Source organism: Podarcis liolepis (genome assembly GCF_965112155.1).
Source record: "Podarcis liolepis genome assembly, chromosome: 7".
NCBI lineage: Eukaryota > Metazoa > Chordata > Lepidosauria > Squamata > Lacertidae > Podarcis > Podarcis liolepis.
Window position 1 is genome coordinate 6,679,799 of NC_139561.1, and position 18,836 is coordinate 6,698,634.

General features: G+C 48.2%; 1 protein-coding gene across 2 annotated transcripts in view; it reads left to right on the forward strand.

The window, feature by feature from the left end:
- The window catches only part of RASSF2 (Ras association domain family member 2), a 45,427-nt gene extending 27,076 nt beyond the window's left edge, over nucleotides 1–18,351 (forward strand). For both annotated transcript variants that reach the window (XM_083514392.1, XM_083514393.1), the window contains exons 6-11: nucleotides 2,507–2,667; nucleotides 5,076–5,177; nucleotides 7,823–7,874; nucleotides 8,941–9,062; nucleotides 11,244–11,341; nucleotides 11,860–18,351. In XM_083514392.1, coding sequence (XP_083370518.1) covers nucleotides 2,507–2,667; nucleotides 5,076–5,177; nucleotides 7,823–7,874; nucleotides 8,941–9,062; nucleotides 11,244–11,341; nucleotides 11,860–11,929 — 605 coding nt within the window. In that variant the 3' untranslated portion in view covers nucleotides 11,930–18,351. The remainder of the gene's footprint in view (nucleotides 1–2,506; nucleotides 2,668–5,075; nucleotides 5,178–7,822; nucleotides 7,875–8,940; nucleotides 9,063–11,243; nucleotides 11,342–11,859) is intronic.
- Nucleotides 18,352–18,836: the final 485 nt, after the last annotated feature.

The following is an 18,836-nucleotide window of genomic DNA, read 5'->3' on the forward strand; positions in this document are numbered from 1 at the left end:
CTCATGAGGTGGCCAAAGTATTGGAGCCTCAGCTTCAGGATCTGTCCTTCCAGTGAGCACTCAGGGCTGATTTCCTTAAGAATGGAGAGGTTTGATCTTCTTGCAGTCCATGGGCCTCTGAAGAGTCTCCTCCAGCACCAGAATTCAAAAGCATCCATTCTTCGGCGATCAGCCTTCTTTATGGTCCAGCTACTGGGAAAACCATAGCTTTAACTATACGGACCTTTGTTGGCAACGTGATGTCTCTGCTTTTTAAGATGCTGTCTAGAGTTTTCAGGACAGGAGGCCAAATTGCAATGCACTTTAGATCACAATTGTTAGGGAGTTGGCATCCAAATGACCTTGGCCTAGAAGGTTGGAGCGCGTTACAAATGTAGCCGAAGACACCCTGATTAGGAAAGAAGTCTGTGAATAGCACATTGTTGACTTCTTCTCACAATAAAAACACTGGCTATGGATTTTATCTCCGGATAGTGGCACCACTCCAACTCACAACAGGCATTGCAGAGGGTTGGGCTTGATGATCCCTGGGGCTCCCTTCCAACTCTACAATTCTTTGAAAACCTCTAATGAAGGGGAACATGTTGGCTTCTGTAGCAACTAGGAACATTGGCTGTGCTGGCAGAATTGCAGCTGGATCTCAGAGCAATTCCAGGAAACAATTTTCAGTATTCACCCTTCCTTTGTTTTCTCTGCTTGCTGCTCAACTTCCATAACCCTAACCCCTCACAGACACCTTCATTTAAAACTTAACAGTAGCATTCCATGTCTCCAGCGTCTGCCTTCACCGAAAGCACCAGCTTCCCATATCCTCTTTGGGAGTCCTAAAGATAAAGGAGTACCTGACCATTAGGTCCAGTCGTGGCCAACTCTGAGGTTGTGGCGCTCATCTCGCTTTATTGGCCGAGGGAGCCAGCGTACAGCTTCCAGGTCATGTGGCCAGCATGACAAAGCCGCTTCAGGCCAACCAGAGCAGCGCATGGAAACGCTGTTTACCTTCCCGCTGAAGCGGTACCTATTTATCTACTTGCACTTTGACGTGCTTTCAGACTGCTAGGTTGGCAGGAGCAGGGACCGAGCAACGGGAGCTCACCCCGTTGCAGGGATTCGAACCGCCGACCTTCTCTAGGCTCTGTGGTTTAACCCACAGCGTCACCCGCGTCCCTTTCTTTGGGAGTCTTACTCATGTGTAAAAGGAACACATGGAGAGGGACAAGCCCACTGAGTTTCACCCTTTGTGAGCTGGAGGACAAACACTTCTTCATATTCCCCAATTCTCTGTTGTGAAGAGATGCTCCACACATAAAGGAGGTTTTGTGCTTCAGTTGTTTGCCCTCCAGCTTGTGAAAGGCAGCAAGGAGGATGGAGCTTTGCACGCTTTCACATTGCATTTACACGTGAGTAGAACACCAGGCTGCTTTGTGCGCATCATGCAAGTTCTGCTTGTTGCAAACTGAGTAACCCGCAGTACGAAGAGTCCGTCAAAATTGTGAGCTGGTAGCACGCCCCATGCTAATGTGCTTCTCTTATTGGAAAAAGGCAAGGGGACCTGAGTTATTTGTCCCCTGATTCTGAACATCTTGTTTGTGGGCTTCCCAGAAGCACCTGGTTGGGCACATGTGGCTTGGGTCTGATCCTGCAGAGTCCTTCTCATGCCAGAGAGGGAAGGAGGAATTCCCAGGAGAAGATCATGTAAGAACATAAGAAGAGCCTGCTGGATCAGGCCAGTGCCCCACCTAATCCATCATCTTGTTCTTCAGTGGCCAACCAGATGTCCGTCACGCTCAAATCCTGCTTGCCGGTTCCCCATAAGAGCCCTCTCCCCTCTTGCAGCTTTGAGCACCTGGTATTCAAGAGTATTGCTGCCTCCTGGTCCCTTCTCTGCAGTTCAGACCCCGTAAGCCTGTATGTGTGTTGCTGGCTGTGTCAGACGATGGAGTCTGGCCTCTTTTTTTTTGAAAACTTTGAAAGGTACATGTAGGGATAATCGCTGGGTCCGGAGGGAGGACACTCCCCACCCGCAGGCAGCCTTAGCCTGCCTGCGCGCATGACCTTGGGGTGCGGGGCACACACCACCCCTCACAGACAAGCCACAGCTGTCTGAACATCTTGCCCTCTGTCTGACCTTTTGTGGTCTCAGTAGTCTGCGGTGCCCTGTCTGTAACCTTTGTCTCTGAGACCTTTTGTCTCCTTCATCATACACAGTGCAAGGGGAAAATGACGTGGTGGAAACAGGTGCCAAAATAGCTTTGTACCACCCCTCGATCTCGGGACCGGAAGATGTGTAAAGGTCACAGCCCAAAATTTTTCTGACTGGTTTGCATATTTGTGTCAATAAAAGGAGGCTCCACAGGGCTGGCCGGCAGCTTGCTTGCAGCTCACCTGTGCGCAGCTCACCTGCATTATCAACTCCTGCCTCATGTCCATCACTTCAGATACAGGTGTTTGGAATTTCTTTGGGGGGGGGGGTCAGCTTCTTTTGACACACCTTTCTCCTCCGTTTTAGATGACAACGATCTCAAAGCCCAGCAAGAAGAAGCGCCTCAGCTGATGCGGACGCGGAGCGATGTGGGCATGCGCCGCAGGGGAACTCTCCGCACCCCGAGTGAGCAGAGGAGGATCAGAAGACACCGCTTCTCCATCAATGGGCATTTCTACAACCACAAAGTGAGTCTCCCAAGGAGGGTCTCCCTAAAGCGCAGGAGCATCTTGATTTAGGGATGGATTCAGGTCAAGAATGTAGCTCTCGGTGCCTCCCAGAGAATTGTTAAGGCAGGCATTTTTTGTTTTGTTTTGTTTTATATGGAAACTAGCATCTATTTATTATTTGTGTTATCATGTATTTGTGGCATTTTGTTCCAAGGAGTTCAAGGGAGAATATGTGGTTCTCCCCTCCCTTGCCATATTCCTCACTCCATAAGACACACCTGACCATAAGAGGCACCTAGTTTTTAGAGGAGAAAAACAAGGAAAAAAAATATTCTGAACAAAACAGTGGATGTATGATTTTTGTGGTTCATGCTGTGACCACAGACATGTGATTTGACAGTGAGTTTGGGGTAGCCCAATGCAAAAATCCTGAGAATCCATGTGGATCCGTGCTTTGTAAGCAGATTTTTGTGCTCCACGCAACAGTGGGTGCATGATTTTTTTGGTGCAGGCTGTAGCCATGGATATGCTATGTGATATGATGGTGAATTTGGGGTGACCCAACGCAAAAATCCTGAGGATCCATGGGCTTTTACCTCCCCCCTCCCAGGCAGCCTACTTTATCGCTAGCATCCCTTATCTCCCTCCCGATTGCTCACCGATCAGCTGCTTCATTTCAACACCCCCTTCCCTCTTTAAAAAAGAAAAGAAAAAAAAGCACGGTCTGCTTTTCGCCCCTGGGCTATTTGGCTCCAGAAATCACACATTCACTCCATAAGACGTACAGACATTTCCCCTTACTTTTTAGGAAGAAAAAAGTGCGTCTTATGGAGCAAAAAATACAGTAATCCCCACAACAACCTTATGAGGTAGGTTAGGCTGAGAGGCAATGACTGGCCCAAGTCACACAGTGAGCTTCGTACCAAGCGGGGATTCGAATTCTGATCTCTCCCAGCTCTTAGTCTGACGCTCTAAGCCCTACACCACATTCTGGCTTTCACTTAGCAGAGTTTGGTGCCCATGTACCATACTTTTCCGTATATAAGTCGAGGTTTTTTTTTCTTCTGAAACAATGTCCAGAATTGGTGCTCGTCTTATACATGGTCAGTGCGTTGTTGGGACGCGGGATTGGTTGCTGGTGGAAGCAGGAGCTTGTCAGGGGTGATTGGGCATGACTGGTGGCCATGGTAAGGGCTGCTGCCCCTAGGCTTCTACTGCAGTAAATGGGCGTGTGATTAGGGTGGCTGCTGTTGGCGAATGGGCAGACAATAGGTTGGTTTGGCAACGTGCACGATAGTCACCATTGGTCTGGCGGATGAGTGAATTTTAGCCCTCAGAAAGCTCATCTACTCTGGGCAAACCCCCCCCCCCCAATCTCAACAACTCTGGGCAATCTCCCCCCATTTTCTTAAATATACACGGAAAACTACAATGTGTATAAAACTACAGAATGCTGGCAATGTGAGAATTCAAAAGCTCCATAATATTTGCTCCGGAATGTCTGACCATTTCCCAGTTAATTTTTGAAGTTCTTTTTTTAATTTTTTTTTTTTTAATTTTATTAAATGTTACATCTTAAGGCAGCCCTGTTCAGGGAAGTTTTTAACGTGTGATATTTTACTGTATTTCTGGTTTCTATGGATGCCGCCCATAGTGGCTGGGGAGGCCCAGCCAGATGGGCGGGGTATAAATAATAAATTATTATTATTATTATTATTATTATTATTATTATTATTATTATTATTACTACTACTACTACAAAAAAAATGAAAAGAAAAGAAGAAATAGAAACAATACATAACCATACATTAAAACATTTATCTACACAATTTTCCAGAATGCAGACTAGAAAAGAAGAAAGACAAAAGATAGAAGAAAGAAACAAGAAGAATGAAAAGAAAAAATACTTTTCATAATCAATTTTATAATATTTTAACTAGGATTTATATATCATAATGTTTGAAGTATGAATTTAGAATAATTGATTATAATTTTTGAGGTTCTTTGATGCCTGTAGTCAGTCGTCTTGCTGGCAATTGTTCTTTTCCTTCCACCATGTCCCCCAACTCCTCTTTCTCGATTCGATTTTGTTTTAATCTTTGCATTCTGCTTTTCCAGCAACAAATGTTGAGCTCTGAGCGGTTCACAAGAATCACGGCAGCATTAAAAACCAAGAAACACTGTCAATCCCTATAATAGCAAGCACAGTAGCCTTTTAATAAAGCAAATGACTGCAAGAAATTAATCAAAACAAGGAGCTCAATAAGATCTTCCATAGTTTCTAATCTGGCATGGCGTTAGCTCCCCCTTCTCCCCCAATACATGGCTCACACATCCCTCTGTGCTTCTGTGGGCCTCCAGGGATTCCTCTTGTCTAGATCACCCTGTCCTCCAGCCTTCTGATGGCTTTCTGCTCCTCTCCGCAGACATCGGTTTTCACACCCGCCTACGGCTCCATCACGAATGTCCGCATCAACAGCACCATGACGACGCCTCAAGTGCTCAAGCTTCTGCTGAACAAGTTCAAGGCAAGTTTTGCTGCAACGTTTTGTACTGGCCCAAATCTGAGCTGGGAAAGTCTCCCAGTGGTGTCCTCTCCTCCTGGGCCCCTGTCCAACTCTGGTCCATTTCTGTGGGGCTTGCGGAGGAGGGTGGCTGTCCCTAGCCTTGCCCAGCCTCGGAGACCTCCCATCTATTTCGGACCACAATTCCCATCCGACTCAGCTTCATACGGCAGTGCTGATGGGAGTTGTAGTCCAAAATGGCCGTGCTGCCTGGGGCTGATGGGAGTCGTACCATGGAGAACCCCCAAGTTGGTAAAGGCATCTGTAGGTTGTATATCTGTGTCTACTTCTCATGATGGCACCAATGAGCTGCCCGCTGTCACAGCTGCCTATTCTTGGACTGGACAAACACAAACCCCTGGGTTGCAAAATGTAACAATCTACAAAAATGGAAACACAACACGCCGGCTAATAACTGTTAGTCAATATATAATGGGTTATGATGTCATTCAAAATATATGAATAAGCCACTTCAAAACGATGTATATATCATGCAACACATCTCACAAAATATACAAGTAACCACAAGTTATATGTATCAGAGTCAAACACAAATGTATTTGTGTTGTAAGCATCAGCAGCTACACTATCCAGTGGGCACTGATCCACTAGCATGATCCCCATTTCTATTAATATTTCACTGATAATTATTTGGTATGTACCTCTTTATATAGGGATGCGGGTGGCGCTGTGGGTTAAACCACAGCCTAGGACTTGCCAATCAGAAGGTTGGCGGTTCGAATCCCCGTGACGGGGTGAGCTCCCATTGCTTGGTCCCTGCTCCTGCCAACCTAGCAGTTCGAAAGCACGTCAAAGTGCAAGTAGATCAATAGGTACCGCTCCGGCGGGAAGGTAAATGGCGTTTCCGTGTGCTGCTCTGGTTCGCCAGAAGCGGCTTAGTCATGCTGGCCACATGACCCAGAAGCTGTTTGCAGACAAATGCCAGCTCCCTCAGCCAATAAAGCGAGATGAGCGCCGCAACCCCAGAGTCGTCCACAACAGGACCTAACGGTCAGAGGTCCCTTTACCTTTACCTTTACCTTTACCTCTTTATATATTTTGTTCTATTGTATAACTTACATGCAGGTGGCTCAGTTTTGTTGTCATTCATTGCCTGCAATGTCTTATGTCCCATTTCCAGCTGATGAAGACTTTATTCCGAAACAGTTGAACTATTCCGGATATAATACATATAACAACTTGTAGTTACTTGTATATTTTGTGAGATGTGTTGTATGATATAGATGTCATTTTGAAGTGGCTTATTTGTATATTTTGAATGACATCGTACAGTGGTACCTCGGGTTAAGAACTTAATTCGTTCCGGAGGTCCGTTCTTAACCTGAAACTGTTCTTAACCTGAGGTATCACTTTAGCTAATGGGGCCTCCCGCTGCCGCCGTGCAATTTCTCTTCTCATCCTGAAGCAAAGTTCTTAACCCAAGGTAATATTTCTGGGTTAGCGGAGTCTGTGACCTGAAGCATCTGTAACCCGAGGTACCACTGCATATTCACTAACAGCTAGTAGCCAGTGTGTTGTCTTTGCATTTTCATACTCTGGACTGGGTCTGGAGGCTGATATGCTTCACTGGGTGGAATAAAATAACATGAACAGCCCCAAAGGGCAGCCTCAGGCCATAGAGTCTGGCTGCTGCACGTTGACTTAGCAGGCACGCTCAGGCCCACCAAGCCTGAAACAGGAAGAAGTGGTTAGACCAGTAGAGGTTGCTGGACTCCAACTCTAGGGCTGACAGGAGCTGGAGTCCAGCAACATCAGCCTGGGCATCATCTTGCCTCCCTTATAGAATCATAGAATTTTAGAGGTGGAAGGGACTCCCAACCCGCTGCAATGCAGGAATCACAGCTAAAGAATTGCTGGCAGGTGGCCATCCAATCTCCCATGAAGGAGACTCCACCATCTTCTGAGATAGTCCATTCCACTGTTGAACATCTCATACCGTCAGAAAATTCTTCCTGATGTTTAATTGGAATCTCCTTTCTTGTTGTTTGAATCCATTGGTTTGGGTCCTCGCTTTCGGAGCAGCAGAAAACAAGCTGTCTCTGCTATGTATTTGAATATGGCCATGATATCTCTTCAGTCTTCCATTTACCAGGCTAAACATGCCCAGCTTAGGGCTGTCTTAAGCATATGCAGCGCCAGGGTGCAAAGATCCGTCCGGCGTGCCCTCCCCCCAGGTTGCCCAGTCCCAGGCGTGCAGAAAGGTGGAGCTGGCTGGCTTGGTCGCCCCCAAACTCGAGGCGCATAGCTGCCAGCAGCAGAAGAGCCCACTGCGGCGCTCCGACCAACGGGTGGGCTCTTCGCCAGACTCAATTCTCGGGCCTTGGACTCTTGGCCTGGCACTCCTGAGAGCCCGGCGACTGGGTGCCCTGCACCCCTAGCACCTATGGGTAAGACGACCCTGGCCCACCCCCATCAACCATGCCTGATAAGGCTTGGTTTCCAGACCCTTGGTTTCCAGATCTTGGTCAACCTGAAAACCTTGTTCTGTGTGTGTGTGTGTGTGTGTGTGTGTGTGAGAGAGAGAGAGAGAGAGAGAGAGAGAGAGAGAGAGTTTTATCTTTTCTGTGTTTTCTTTTCTCTGTGTTCAGATTGAGAACTCGGCAGAGGAATTCGCCTTGTACATTGTTCACACCAGTGGAGGTGAGCAGGCTGTTATTGTGTGCTGGTTTCTTTTTAAAAAATAATAATTTTTATTTGATTTTACAAGCATAAAGTTATAACAGTACCAATTACATATCCATATTTAGAGATTTTTCTCAATCTCCAGACTTCCCCTCCATGGATCTTACTGTCAACATTTTCAACTGCATGTTATTTCATAATCCATATTTTGTATCTCTCTATATAGTCCATAGTGTATTGTGTGCTGGTTTCAATAGGGCTGTGGTGCAGCTAAGCAGTTATGGATTTAAGCCATGGGTCACCAGCCTAATTGTGATGCCACAGAGCATGGGGGGCGGGAAGGGAAATGAGTTAAGCCCACCCCAGCTGTTAACTTCACCTGCCTCAAAGCCCCCCGCCATATGTGCATTTAAAACATGTTTTAAAATGAATTTTTAAAAATATTTTATTTATTTGTATACCGCTATATCAAAAAATACCAAAGCGGTTTACTACAACAATCTAAAAGCATACAATAAGGCCATTAAAAATATTTTTAAGGTTAAAAGCAGGCATCAATTAACCATTGTGGAATGATGTATTCTTACTTGCCTGCATAGGCTTGGCGGAATAGACATTTTTTCAGCAGGCATTTAAAGTTGGCACAGAAGGTGCCTGCTGAATCTCCAGTGGCAGGGCGTTCCACAGGACTGGGCCAATGACACTAAAGGCTCAGTTTCTCGTTGTTGCTAAACGAGCCTCACCAACTCGGGGAACGGCCAGCAACGCTCCTGAAGATGGATGATAAAAATAATTTAAAACGGTGTGAAGTAGCTGGTGGGAAAACCTTTTCACAGATAGCCTTGAGAGCTGCAATACTTGCCCACCAATTTGTACACTTTGGCCACAACCTCTCTTGACATAAGGCCCCAAGAGGGATGGACTATGGGTCAATGTGGCCCTTGGGTGGCAAAACGGCCCCCACCCCCTTCTTGGATGCTTCTCAGAAAGTTCTTGCTTGGTTGCTGTTCCCCCCTCCTCTGTGTCTGGGGCAACAGGGTGGATTTAGGGGTCCCTGCTTATCCACACTCGCTGTTTCATGCAGAAAAGCAGAAGTTAAAAGTGACAGATTACCCGCTGATCGCTCGGATTCTGCAGGGACCCTGTGAACAAGTTTCCAAGGTGTTCTTGATGGAAAAGGACCAGGTGGAAGAAGTCACTTACGATGTGAGTTGCTGCTTTGCGGTGGAATCCTATTTCAGTTCGGAGACGGGCAGGTGAAATGATCAAGGGGTTGGTGGAGCAGCTTCCCTGTGGGGCAGCGTTTGAGGCTGGGGGAAAGGCGAGGAAGAGGTGACACCTCACCACCCCCTAGCTATGGCCCTGGGTGCAGCACCTGGGTGAGTGTGGACGCACCTCTCTGCTTCCATCCAGTGGTCATGTTGAAGCCGTTGCAAGCAGATCAGCCCTTCTCTGTTGACCGGGTGGCACGGGGGCCGAAACGTGGGCCATATATTAAATGCATCATTGCATTTAACTTGTCTGTTTTGAATAACAGCTGGGAATAGGGGAGGGAGTCGGGGTTGAGACTGCAGGGTCTGGGGAGAGGGGATTTAATGCTTCCTCTGCCCGTCCTCTATTGGGGTCTCAGCAAAATCTCTCCCATCCTCAGTTTCTCCCAAAGTGTCATTTGGTCCTGGTGGGATATTTGGAACAACAACAACAACATATTTATACCCCACCCATCTGCTAGGTTTCCCCAGCCACTTTGGGTTGCTTCCAATAAAATATTAAAATACAAACATTAAAACATTAAAAGCTTCCCTAAACAGGGAAGCTTCAGATGTCTTCTAAAAGTCTGGTAGTTGTTTTTCTCTTTGACATCTGGTGGGAGGGCGTTCCACAGGGCAGACGCCACTACCGAGAAGGCCCTCTGCCTGGTTCCCTGTAACTTGGCTTCTCGCAGCGAGGGAACTGTCAGAAGGCCCTTGGTGCTGGACCTCAGTGTCTGGGCAGAACGATGGGGGTAGAGACGCTCCTTCAGGTATACTGGACTGAGGCCATTTAGAGCTTTAAAGGTCAGTACCAGCACTTTGAATTGTGCTCGGAAACATACTGGGAGCCAATGTAGGTCTTTCAAGACCGGTGTTATGTGGTCTTGGCGGCTGCTTCCAGTCACCAGTCTATCTGCCGTATTCTGGATTAGTTTCAGTTTCCGGTCACCTTCAAAGGTAGCCCCACGTAGAGCGCATTGCCGTAGTCCAAGCGGGAGATAACCAGAGCATGCACCACTCTGGCGAGACAGTCCGCGGACAGGTAGGGTCTTAGCCTGCATACCAGATGGAGCTGGTAGACAGCCGCCCTGGACACAGAATTAACCTGCGCCTCCATGGACAGCTGGGAGTCCAAAATGACTCCCAGGCTGCACACCTGGTCCTTCAGGGGCACAGTTACCCCATTCAGGACCAGGGTGTTCTCCATACCTGCCTGCCTCCTGTCCCCCCAAAACAGTACTTCTGTCTTGTCAGGATTCAATCTGACAAGAAGTGTGGAAGTGTGTTGCAAGCAGATAGAAAGTGATTCTTTTAATAGGAACGAAGAAAATCGTTAACTTCCCCTCCTCACAGAGCTCAGTCCTGATCCTGATTCTGTTAGGAAATCAAGCCTTATCAGGAGAAACTGGCCACTCTCCAGGCACCCGGCTTGAATCCCGGTTGACCTCCCTGTCTGCATTCTCCGGCAGGATCCAGGCTAGGTCACGATCGGCGATCCTCCTCAAACGTGAGAAGAACACACCACTCTCCCCCCCCCCCAGGCAGGGGAAAGAGATAGACCGAAATGTATTTACATGCCTTTATTTCTGTCTTAGCAGCATTACAGAGAAACACGTCTGCTCTCTTCAAACACCATCAGCAGAGAGACAAACTCCACCTCCTGTACTTCCTGTACTTCCTGTACAGGTCAAATTACACTCTGAGCTAAATCCGGTGCTCAGCACTGTGAATAGACTGTCCCTCTGTTCCCATGGAACAGTCCCAACATTCCCATCATGTTTTGCTTTCCAGCTAGCTGCAGCTCGCTGCCGCATTGCATCCATATCGTAACAGATTCTCCTCCTGCCCTGGTGTTAAACAGGAGAACCGTTGACTGCCGTTTGTCCTTAGGAAATGCACACAATTAAAGTAGAAAGTTTCTGAGCTTCACCCAAAGCACTCTTGTTCCCCTTTGCGCCAGAAGAGGGTGCTCAGGTCTGTGCATACACAGTCGTGGGTAGCTGAGCAGGGCCAGTCCCAACCTCAAGGCAGGAGATGTGTGTTTCTCAAGCTCTTCTCTGTGTCTGCCTCACAGGGGTGGCGTATTCCATCACCTTTCTGTTTTCTTTTTGCCTCCCTCCCCCTTCCTGGGCAGGTTGCTCAATATATCAAGTTTGAAATGCCCGTCCTGAAAAGCTTCATTCAGAAACTCAAAGAGGAAGAAGATCGTGAAGTCAAGAAACTAAAACACAAGTAAGCTCTTCCTTCCCTGGATTCCAGTCCTCAAAGCACAGTTCTTTCTGAATATATTTTTAAGGGCCCAGTCTGGGGATGTTACCGTGGGAATTGCTTGAAATGATGCTTAAGATGCAGAGCAGCCTTGGCCAACCTGGTGCCCTCCAACCAAGTTGGACTACAACTCCTATCAGCCCCAGAATCTCCACCCAGCTGTGCTGTTGCAGCCCACCGCTAAAGAGTTTTCTTTATTATTTTTATTATTACATTTATATTCCACATTTCCTCCAAGAGCTCAAGGCTGCACTTCTCCCTCCTCCTTCATATTATCCTCACAACTTCCCTGCAAGGTAGGTTAGGCTGAGAGGCAGTGACCACGGGGGGATTCGAACCCTGGTCTCCCAGGTCCTAGTCCAGCACTCTAACCGCTACACCACACTGACGCCCCAGTGGAGAAGGCTGCTCTCTCCTCACCACAAAGGTCTGGAGTGCACACCCTTTTCCTTTTAAGCTGTAAGACACTGCTTATTTTTCAGGTATTCTGTCCTGCGTGTAATGATTGAGCAACGATTAGAAGAGATCTCCGAAGGCCCGGCCACAATGTGAAGCCTTTGCCCTTGGGCGGATTTTGCTGCCTCTGCTGGGGCCCCAGAAGAGCCACGTCTTGGAGAAGATTTGTTTGCTTGTGCTGCGACGAGCAAAGGCGGCTCTTCCTTTCTGGAGCAGAACTTGAACACAGAGCCCACCTTGACCAACTGTCTTTCCTTTCCTCCAAGCTTTCCTGGAGGTGAACTCAGCGGAGACTCTCTCTTTAGCGGCGGGAGACCTTTTGAACACTGCTTGCTGGGGACCAACAAGGCAGACACCAAAGCCTTTGCCTCTTGGCCAGCCTGGACCCAGTGGACCTTCTTGCCTCTCCAGCCGGGCGATTTTGAGGTTCTGTTTCTGTTGGGGGCATCCTCTTTGCATGCCACCAAAACGCCGCTTTAACCTTCCAAGCAAATTCTGGCTTTGCGGTGGCCAGTCAGGGCCAGAGGAGGAAGTCTCCTCCCTTTCCCCCCTCTTTTGGTCATTTCTGAGCTCTAAGTAAAATATTCAGATTTTCTCTCCCCCCGCTGGGAGGCCTGGTCTTAGTCCTACCTGCCCTTTCTCATCCACCCAGCCACCCATTTCTGTGGCCTCTCCCTCTTGCTCTCCCTCATGTTTTTAAGCCGGGCTCTCACAGACCCACAGGATTCAGGCGCGGCCTCCTCTGCGCACACCCTGTTGGATTGCAGCCTTGGCTGCTCCTTTCTCCCTGCTGCTCAGGCAGCAAAGTCGCCCGTGGCAGCTTGGCCTGGCTAAAGCCCCTTCCAGGAGTCCCCCTTCCTCCTGGTTCCACTGAGCCTTTGAGATGGGGAGAGGCAGACAGGTTTTCATCTTGGCCCAGGTAAGGAGTGCCCAAAACTGCCTTGGGTTTACCTGTGGCTGAGGAAGTCAGTGCACAGATACCTTCTCTGTACGGTGCCAAGGTGGGGGCAACTGGGCTCGGGCCCCTAAGATGCCCTGAAGACAAGGGGCCACTGTAGACCCAGGCAGCACCACTTTTCGGAGACTCTTTGGCTCCGCTGTTTGAATGGGCTGATGGCCCAGCTATGGAGGCCAACAGTGAAAATTCCCTTTGATAAACCAATTTTCTTTAAGGTTGGCTGTTAACCCTGTGTTGGCCTTGCTATATATAGCAATGGTGCAAAGTTCCATCAGCTTTAAAAATGCCCGGCTTACTCTCCCATCCAAACATAAATAGACCCAAGAGCGGGTCGTCTGGGGCCTTGCTGCAGATTTTGGCCCCTCCTACTTAAATCCTAAATGCATTTGTTCTCCTTCCCCTCCACCCCTTGCAACTGTAGACGCGCCATTTTCAAGAACCTCTCCCAGTTCTACAGATATGGAGGCCAAATGCCCAGGAGGTTTTGCAGGAGAAGCTCTTGGGCTTTAAAGTTTCCCACCTCCCTTTGATGTGGGTTTAAAATGGCTGGGAAATAATCCCTCTGCATAAGGCGCATGGCAAAAATCACCTGTGGGGGAGCAGTTTGAAGCAAAGAAGGGGGAAGGGTGTTTAACCCTCTCCCTGCCAACTGCATTCTGCCTCTAGTTTTCATCCCTGAGTGGGTTTTCCTCTTGTTGGGTTCCAGGCACGGTCTTAGTTTCTCCTGGAACCCCGCTGAAGGCAGGTCTTAGTTGAAGTGGGTCAGGAAAGGGTTAACCATCCTGTTTCCCCTCCCCCCCCATACTAATGCATTCCAAAATGATCTCCTCTCTCCTTGAGCTGCTTTGCACTAACATAAGTGGCCAGCAGGTATTAACATGTATTTATGTGTAATATGTAGTCCTGCCCTTAGTGGCATCAGTGGAGCTTTTTTGAGAAAAGAAATAATAATTCAGAAGTTTTCCTACTTAGCCCCTGCATACCACCCCCCAAAAATGATTCTTTTCTAGTGTGTTGTTGCTTGTTGGGGCTGAAATCCTGAGCATATTTAACACTCCCTGAGGAAGCCCCACCAAAATTTTGTGGAACTTCCTCCTGGGTAAACCCACTTTGTATGTCTCCCCTCTTTCTTGCTAGCTAACCCTTTAACAACTTTTCACTTCTAAATTGCACTAGACGGATTGTGGATATTTTTTTAAGCTCCAGCCTTTTCTATTCTTTTATTATTATCTATATGCCAAATATTACATGCACAGGAAAATAACAGCAATAATTTATATAAATAATAATAATAATAATTTTTTTTTGGGGGGGGGGGGAAGGATTCTAAAATGAACCAGCACATGAAAGCAGCCTACTTATGATGCGCTTGGAAACAAGCTCTGAAGAGCACAAACAGATTTGCAACGACGATTGTAGCCTGTGGGCTGGATCCACGTTTAACTGTACTTGGAGAGTCCCTCTGAAATCGATGGTACAGTACTTCATTGGGTCGGCTCTTAAGTAGGTCTAGGTCTGTGTCCAGCCCTGTACACCAGTGGTTCCCCCACTTTTTTGGGGGCCACCTCTCCCTTGGTTCCATAAACTCAAGCCCAATGACCCCCTACCCTGTAAAAAGAATTGTCCAGAATAGCAGTTTGCGCCACCTGCTAAAGAAGATAACTCAAGACGGTAAAAATTGCACATTTACCCATAACCCAGTTAAAAGTATTTAGTTTAATTGAGTCATCAGAAGTGATGAACTTGATCCAGTGATACTAGCTCTTCAATGGGGTGAAAATAATAAAATAATTATTATCAGCCATTTACACCTCTAGACACCTCCTTGCCTCTTAGCATCTCACCCCCCCCACTAGTAACCCCACTGGGGGGTGGAACCAACCACTTTGGGAACGACTGCTGTACACTCTTTAGTCCAAATGTACATTTCATTCCATTCTTGTTCATGGTTTCAGTCTCTGGCGGAAACTAGAGGGTGGGTCGCCTTTTTAAAAAGGGCAAGTCTGTTTTTTGGGAGGGTTATTTTAAGAACTCTTGGGATCTAAGCAAGAGCATCTCAGGATTGCAAAAGCTGACTTGCATTGCTCTGGCTAAGGGTTCGGTCTCTCACAAACAGGGGTGTGCATCTCTTGACGGTGGGCGACTGAAAGTGTGAACTGGCTTGTGTCGCGCGTGAGGTCATGCGAAATCTGCAGAGGGTCACGCCCACGCAAGAATTTGCAACTAACCAGTGGTAAAAAGTGCATGTCTGAGCCAGGACCTCGTGCCCGAAGTAGACACACCTTCGCAGGCTTATGGAAGCTGTACCTGAGCAATGGGCCAGCGTAGAGTTGCCAACCATCTTGTGCTTTAAGGGCGATCCTGAAGGAATTGCACCACAGGGGGTTGGACTAAATGACCCTCTAGGTCCCAAATCTATGAATATCCTGGCGTATTAAACTTCATAATGTAAACAAGGACTGCCCAGCAAAGTGCCCTTGTTTTGGCATAGGGTTGGCTGATGGGCGACACACCTCCGATTGCAACTGGAGTTACCTGTGTGAGATTTAGCAATAATAGAAATGTACTCTTGACAGGAAGGACAGCGTAACGTAGTCTCTGAAAGCTGTGAACTGAGAGGGCCCGAGTTCAAGTCTTACCTCTACTGTGAATTCATTAGGTGCTCATACACAAACCCCTTTCTCTGCCTCGATGCCCCTTTTGTAGAATGGAGGGGAGATAATACAGGTCTATTTTTCAGAGCTGTTGTAAGGATTGCAGAGGTTATGTATGTGGTGCGCTTTGACACCTTAGAGTGCAGATATAAATGCTACGTTTTTGGCTAAAAAGTGGATGAACTGCTGTTTGTTTTACATGTGTTCTTTACAACTTCCTGACAGTAGGAGCTGTTCGACAGTGGGACAAACCCCCTCAGCAGATGGTAGAGGCTTTTAAGCAGAGCTTGGATGGCCATCGGTCAGGGACTCTTGAGCTATGGTTCCTGCTTTGCAGGGAGTTGAACTAGAGGACCCCTTTGAGTCCCTTACAGCTCTACAATTCTGAGATTCTGTGTACTAATCAGGCCTATGTCTGGTTCTTTTCTGGGGTCTTATTGAGCAGATTTCTCTACTGTGTCCAGTGATCTATTCCAGAGGATTTCAAACCTTTTGCATCCACAGCTCCCTTGACCAACTGCACAGAGCCGTCTTACCCATAGGCGTTAGGGGTGTGGGGCACCCGGGCGCCAGCCCGAGAGACTAGGGCCCGAGAGTTGAGTACGGGAAAGAGCCAGCTTGTTGGTTGGAGCACTGTGGCAGGCTCTTCTGCTGCAGGCGGCTCTGCGCCGTGAGTTGGGAGGTGACCGACCCAGCGAGACACTGAGGCAGCCAGCCAACCCCGCCCTCCTGCGCACCTGGGACTGGGTAACTGGGGGCAGGGGCGTTGGGCAGATCTTCGATCCCGGTGCCGCTTAAGACAGCCCTGCGACTGCATTCTTTCTGTGGCACCCCTGTGGGGCTCAGGAGCCCAGTTGTGTCACCCCCTTGCCTGCAGAGCTGGCAGCCCCTCACCCTTTTTCAAGCACCCCCACTTGTGGAGTGTTCCCTCAGCCTCCTCCCCTCTCCTTGGGAGTCCTCCAGGCGGCTGCTGCTGCTTCCTATGGTCTCTTGAGTTGCCCCCCCCCCCCGCCCCAAAGAGAGGTGCCTCCTCCCACTGCCCCACAGGGGCCGGGGAAGCACCCCCTGGCCAGCCCCAGAGGCAGCATTCTCCTGGAAAGCTTGTAGCCAGGGCTGCTGCAGCAAACAGTTTTGCAAGCCTTTGGGAGGCGAGAGGGCATCAAAGGAGGGAGGGAAGGAAAGAGGGACAGAGGGCAGTGTTGCCCATGGCACCCCTGACCATCATTCAAGGCGCCCCAGGGCAGCAAGGCACACTGGTTGAAAACCACTGCTCTTTGCATCCATACCCAGCCTCCTGAAGAGGGGAGGGTTTTGTCGCAAGGCGCTGCTTACGTCCATCCTCCCTCTGCTCCAAGGAGCCCATATGGCTGGCTCTTATTTTGGAGGTGGGCAGGAGATGTCTTTTGATGCTTCCAGCCCTTGCCTTCCTAGGGGCCAGCAGGCCTTGGGGGATGAAAGTCCTCGTTGCGGCTTCTATCCCAGAGCACAGAAAACTGTTCAGAGAATCTTCATAGCGTTGGAAGGTTAACCTCGGGAGCCATTTAGTCGATGAGGGCTGCCCACTGCCAGCATCCAAGGCAGCCTTGCCTCGTCAGGAAAGTCTTCCTAATGCATAGTTGAAATTATTGTAGGTTGAACCCATTGACTTGAGTCCTGCTCTCTGGAGGAAATAAATTTTGCTCCATCATCTATGTGATAATCCCCCCAAATATTCGACGATAGCTGTCGTGTCACCTCTTACCCAGCCCCAAATGTCTCCTAGTGTGGCTTTTGCAAATGAAATCATTGGCTAGGAAGAAAAGTCCCTCTCCCCGCTACCACACACCAAAAACGTTGTGCCAAAAAATTGCTCCTAGGGCCTAGTTCAGATCCGAAGTAGAACCCAGTGGCGGTGCTTTTCCTGGAATGTACCATTTCAGGCTGGAGGGGAGTTGCTTCTTGGAATGAGGCACGCACATGGACCAATAGCACACTGGGCAAATGAGTAGGTGGCCTTCTGGCATGCTACATGTGTTGTGAGTTTACCAGGTGGAGGAGGATGACTAAGATTTGCAATGGCCACACACCCCCTTGAAACTGAATTGGTCCTGTCCAGAAACGCTTTACCACTCTACACTTCGGAACGTGCAAGTTGGCTTTAAACTGTTCTTAAAGCTTTCCCCCCTTAGATCTGTGTTTACATCGCGGCTGACTTAAGCTGTGGCCCTCCGATGCAGGCTCGACTCCGACTCCCATCATCCCTGGCTGTTGGCCATGCTGGCTGGAGCTGATGGGACCAGGAGTCCAACAGCTGCTGGAGGGCTGCTGCAAGTTCTCCACTCTTAATTCACGGGGTTTCACCTGCTTCAGACAATATATTTGTTGCTTGGTAAGAATAAATTGCAGTTTCCATTCTGAACAGAATTGGTACCCATTTGTTCTATCAGTGCTGTGTGCTACATTGCTGGAGAATCTGCTCTGCAGGGGTCCTTTTCTGGAAAAGCTTCTGTTGGGAGGCTTCCATCAGGCGAAAAGGGAAGTGTCCTGAGGCTTTGAGCTTGCAGGGCACAAAGTTAATAAGCATCCAGGGATGCGTGAGTGTATGGGTGCATGTGCGTGGAATTTCCCCCACAACCCCTAGTGAGAAAGCAGCTGTTTTTGCTGAGCTGAGCTAGCAATATCTTGATCTGTCATTCACATGCAATAATACTTGGTATCCCAAGTCTTCCATCAGCAGCAGCAGTATCTTCAGAATTTATGTTTAGCTGGATTTAAAAAATCCATGGATCTCTCAAAGGCTTGTGCTGTGGGGGGAGAGGTTTGGACCATGGATTTCATAAAACCACCTTGTGAATACCACTTTATATAGTATGAAGCACATGCAACTAGATTATTTTGTTTTAATTAAAGCACTTTGTCAATAGAAATGCAACAGTGGTCCTCTGGTTTTATTCAATTGTTGTGGGAAGAAATTGGGGAGAATGAAATGAGGGCACAGTTTGGATCTGAGATCCCCGCAGCTCTGGAAGGTTTGGGGTTATGTGAGGACAAAGTTCAATTAATTTAGTAGGCGGGATAGGGACCGACTCCCTGAAATTCTACATTGTTCTTCTCAATAAACTTTTCCTTGTTTAAGATATGCCTCTTTGCCCAGGCTTATGCAACAAATGCTCAGCTGAGGTCACACTAGTGCTTTTAAGTTTTAAGATGCTTGCAAATAATATTGGTGGGATCAGTGCACTTCTAGACTGTCACTAGTAGGGGAACGGATTCAACCTCACATTGGCAAATCACACACGCAAAATGTAGTATAAACACTGACAACTGGGAAACACTGGCCTGTGAGCGCTCCAGTTGGAGAACAGCCTTTACCAGTGGTGTCGTGGGCTTTGAAGACACTCGAACTCAGGAC